We start from the raw sequence: 5,037 nt of genomic DNA, 5'->3' as shown, positions 1-5,037 counted from the left end.
GCAGAGCTCCGTCGTGCCCGACCCGACCCGACCCGGTTTATTGAAGATTTGGAGATTCGCTCTACCAGACCGAAACCGGAAAAAAAAAATCGACATCATCAGAATTCACAGTAAAAGAATACGGTTGCAAAACAAACATGTCACACAAATATTTAAAACGACAGAAACAGAATAAATTTAATAAACCTTATAAATATTTTAATAAGAAATTTATTCCCTATAAGAAAAAAAAATTTAAAAATAATTTCTTCAGAAAACCTTATAAAAGAAAATTTTATAAAAAGTTTGATAACAAAAAACCACCTTGCCCAAAGGGTAAAGGAAAGAATTGCACATGTTGGTTGTGCAACGAAGAAGGACATTATGCGAATGAATGTCCAAAACGAAACGAAAAGAAAAATAAAATTAAACTTCTTGAAGAAATATATACTATTGTATTTTATCCCGTAGAAACAATTGAATTTTCATCCGATGATGAAAATATTTATTATCTTGATGAATCAAGTGAATCAGATTTTGAATCCGATTCCACATTTGATAATTCAAGAAATAATAATGATTAAAATAACGACAAGGGCATTTTCGGAAAGACAAATATAGGGAGTAAATTGAAAGTTATGTTTAATTTAGGGAGTTATCTACAAGTTGCCCTTTATTTATACATTAATTTAATTAAATAAATTTGTGAATAAAATGAAGGGAATGGCAAAGTAATGGAACACTCCAACATTATTGTACCGCCTAAAAACAAATAATTATAACACAAAATCCCCGTGCGACAAATATTTAATTTGGGTCATTCGTGAAAAATATTATTTTTTAAGTTAAAAGTAAATTTTTATTGTAAATATGAAAATAGTTGATCTGTGTGAGAGTCGATGTCACAATAGGCACACTCTTTGTTATGAAGCTACTTTTTTTTAAAACAAAAAAAATTTACAAAACTATTTCAAACCAAACTATGGATGACATATATTAAAACAAAAACTCCCGTGAAATGTTTGACGGATCAATTTTATGAGATTGATATCTTATCGCGTCACTCATAAAATTAGTTTTTATTGTAAATAAAATATTCGTTAGACCGTATCGCTCTATTCTCTTAAAGATTGATGCAATAGTTTATAAAAGGATTTATATGATTATATCTGTATTTTTATGTCGACCAACATTGTATCTAGCAAAAACAAAAACAAAAACGACGGGCTCTTTTTTTAGTCATTTAGATCTACGTTTGGTTATTAGTTCATGATGAAGGCATGAAGCTATCATTTTAACTTTAGCAGTATATATATTCAAGTACAAAAGCTGTAATTTTTTTAAAAAAATTATTTAAATAAGTTCAGTTTTCGTAAAGTGTTTTTATTTTTAAAAGTAGAGATTTTGATATTTGAATAAATGTTAAAAAAATAATTTTATTTAAATTTTTAATATAATTAAAAGCAAAACCCTAAAAGCTAGCAATTCTAGCTTTTAAAAAAATATTTGTTAACCCAACCATTTTTAAGAAAAATGTTTTTTTTTTTAAAAAAAAATAGTTTTTATATCTTAGTTTCTCCAACCAAACGAGCTCTAAATAAAGGTAATGATTTTAAATAAGGGGGTTTTTGAAGAAAAATCCCCAAACACATATACAATTTTAAATTTAGTCCTTTTGCTTTTAAACTTTTGTCTGCACTCCCTAACACCACAAAATTTTATCTTTTACTCCCTATTTTAATTATTTATTGATTTTACACTTTAAATTTAATTAAAATAAGATATAATATAATAAAATAAAATTCAATGTCTCGGGAATATCATTCACTTCCATTCCATCGAGAATGGGTTCTCTCAGTTGCTTGAAACCCCACGGCTGAAGAAATCCATCAACTAGCGGCACCAATTGACCGAAGTTTGGAAGCGACCGACGACGAGGAACAAGCATAACCAATCGAGCAAAGGTTCGCTTATTCTTCAGATGTTGGATTTATATGAACGATTCTTGGAAAATGTTATGCAGTATTAATCAAAGATGAGTTACTGTGTAGATTTCTGAAAATTGATTGATGTATAAATTTTCAAAATTATTTATTTAAATCTTCAGCTCTAAGCTGGAAACATTAAGACAAATTTGGTATGGGTTTTTAGATTGTTTATTTTCTTAAGTTTAATAGATGGATCTGGATATGGTTTTTATATGTGTTAATGTCTCTTATATTTCATCTTAAAATTTTATTGATATAATTGATTTTGGTAGTTGTGAATTAATCTGTAGTGATCCATCTAAAAATGGTGTACAAATCTTTTAAGTAAATAATTTGTATATATATTTTTAATAAATTTGTGTCCATTGTAAATCTTCTTGTAAATTACATAGTTCTGAATTTTGTGTTTTATTCTTGATAGGCACAACCAACATGGAGTCCTGTTCTGGAGGAAATTCTAATTTTTCCTTTATTGGTAGTTGTCAGTACCTTAAAGGCCTTTATCTAATTTCAATTCCTAATGGTGCTACGCTGATGGAGTTGTTCCAGAATCTCGGACAAAAATGTCCGAATATTAACCCTGAAATGACGACGTTGCTTTTCACAGCCCCTCACAAGAAGATGGAAGTCACTTTGATTGACAATGATGATGTGCGTAACAAGATAAATCTTCATATGTGTATGAAGTTGAATATCATTGAAATGAGAGCAGAAAGAAAGACTGATCAAAGTCACCGTAGCACAAACGTTGGCAGGTACTAATTTTGCATTGTTTTATTATTAATTTTTTTATAGTCACGTATTTGAGTTTCATTTTTGTTGTATAATTACTTAATTTATTTGTGAAAATCTGAATAAATGGACCATGCATAGTTATATTGTCTGAGTTATATTTTGTATTGGCGTGGTAAGGGTTCAAACTGAAGATGAGACACATTCGACAAGTGGCACCCATCTCGAAGTTTGCAGTATGAGTAATTCTATTGATTCGTGGCATCAGTGCATACGTGGCGTTGGTCAAACATTTAAAGATGCAGCTAATTTCCAAAATTGTGTTAAAAAATATGCCATTGCTATCAGACGTTCATTTTCCTATGTGAAAAATGATAGTCAGAAGATCATTGTTGTGTGTACTGATGCAAATTGTTCATGGAGAATATATGCATCTAAATATCAATCAGATAATGCATTTGGCATTAGAAATTGTAATTTAACTCATAGTTGTGGTGATGACAATTTAAGAACCAGAGGACATCCTAAAGCCGATTCCTCTTGGGTAAGTAACTTGGTGAAAGATAAGTTGAGGGGAGAGCCATCATATCGTCCAATTACAATGATTAAGGACATACAAAGAGATTTTGGAGTGGAAATTAAATACCACAAAGTTTGGACGGGCAAAGAAATGGCAATGAATGAAATTCATGGAACTGAGAAGGGGTCATATGATAAGTTGCGATGGTATTGTCACGCCGTTAAAGAAACCAATCCTGGAAGCTATGCTGAATATGAGATTGATACGATGACAAATAGATTTGATCGGCTGTTCATATGTTTTCACGCTTGCCTTGTTGGTTTCGTTTGTGGCTGTAGGCCATTAATATTTTTAGATGGAACCCACATCAAGAACAAGTACAAAGGAAGTATTCTAGTAGCTGTTGCAAAGGACGCAAATGATGATCTTTTCACCTTGGAATATGCAGTTGTGGATGCAGAGAATGACTGTAACTGGCACTGGTTTTGTAATCGATTGAAAGATGTTCTAGCTTCAAAAAACGTAACGTTCTTTCATAGCTTTACTTTTTTCTCTGACAGGCATCCTGGTTTGATTAAGGCTATTCAATATGTGTTCCCTGGTAGTCATCATGCATATTGCTTAAGACATTTAGTAGACAATTTTGTGAAACAGGTTAGTATGACATAAATAAATATTTATTTACTATTATGTTATATTGACTATTTGGTTCACAATTTAAATATTATGCATATTTCTTGCAGGTATTGCGGAGGTACCCACTCCATAATAAGAACAAATGGTCATCTGTATTGAAAAAAGCGGCATATGCCTCATCACGACATGAGTTTTTTGAGCTTATAAAATCTATAACCGAGTCAATGCCAATTGCACAAGAGTTTCTTGTAAATTCTTCACCTGATAATTGGGCAAATGCTCTATTTACGGGTAACCGATGGGGTGTGATTAACAACAATATTGCTGAAAATTGGAATAGTTGGGTGAAACCTGCGCGCCACCTACCAATTGTGGCAATGGTAGACAATATACGCATCCAAATTATGACAATGATGCACGAAAGAAGAGAAAAATCTTTGGTGATGGATAAAGATTTAACCCCTAGAAAAGAAAAGGATGTTTCACTTGCTTATTCTCAGTCCCGCAGCTTGAAGGTCCATAGGTCATGTGGATTGAAATTTGAGGTTATAGATGGGGATAAAACTTTGGCAGTTGATTTGAGTTCATGGACGTGTTCATGTCGAGGTTGGCAAATCTATAAACTTCCTTGCAAGCATGCATGTGCTTGCATAGAATCAAAGTCGTTGTCGGTTTATGATTTTTGTGACAAATATTTTACGATCGGAGCTTATCGTGAAAGTTATAAATGTGTCATCAATCCTATACCAACATTTGATATGTATGAAGGTTATAATGATGAAGGTGAATCAATTTGTGCTCCTATCGTGCGTAGTCAACCAGGTCGTAGACGAACTATGAGGATCCCTTCTCAAGTTGAACATCGTCTGACAAAGTGTGGAAGGTGTAAAAAGCAAGGGCATAACAGACGTACCTGCAAAGAAGCCTTTGAATGAACAGTTGATGATTTTGTATTGTTTTGTCTATTTTGTTTCTTATCATTCATTAAAATATTTGTTTGTTTAATGAAGTTAATTGAAAACTAACTATTTTTCTTTTATTTTGTTAGTCGTAAGAGGTTGCTACAACTCGAGCATGAAACAAGTGTTGAAGGCCATTGTAGGAGGCGTACAAGATCTGGTCGTGCTGCGTTTTGAGTTGTTTACATTATGTTGGTTAAATTGTGTGTCGGAATAATTATGT

At 32.0% G+C, this 5,037-nt stretch overlaps 1 protein-coding gene across 1 annotated transcript; it reads left to right on the top strand.

Moving 5' to 3' along the window:
- The first annotated feature begins 2,399 nt into the window (after window positions 1-2,399).
- Window positions 2,400-4,790, top strand: LOC140873048 (uncharacterized). The gene is made up of 4 exons (XM_073276028.1): window positions 2,400-2,722; window positions 2,880-3,701; window positions 3,780-3,873; window positions 3,963-4,790. The coding sequence occupies exons 1-4, from the start codon at window positions 2,400-2,402 to the stop codon at window positions 4,788-4,790; spliced, it is 2,067 nt and encodes a 688-aa protein (XP_073132129.1).
- The last annotated feature ends 247 nt before the right edge of the window (window positions 4,791-5,037 follow it).

Source organism: Henckelia pumila, chromosome 1 (genome assembly GCF_033568475.1).
Source record: "Henckelia pumila isolate YLH828 chromosome 1, ASM3356847v2, whole genome shotgun sequence".
In the NCBI taxonomy this organism is placed as follows: Eukaryota; Viridiplantae; Streptophyta; class Magnoliopsida; order Lamiales; family Gesneriaceae; genus Henckelia; species Henckelia pumila.
Note: the sequence above shows the minus strand (reverse complement) of the source record. Positions and strands in the feature narration are given on the sequence as shown.

Coding starts and splice junctions, on each gene's coding strand:
- LOC140873048 (XM_073276028.1), top strand. CDS start 2,400: ATGGAGTCCTGTTCTGGAGGAAATTCTAATTTTTCCTTTATTGGTAGT. Junction 3,702..3,779: donor AATGACTGTAACTGGCACTG/GTTTTGTAATCG, acceptor TTTCTCTGACAG/GCATCCTGGTTTGATTAAGG. Junction 3,874..3,962: donor TAGACAATTTTGTGAAACAG/GTTAGTATGACA, acceptor TATTTCTTGCAG/GTATTGCGGAGGTACCCACT.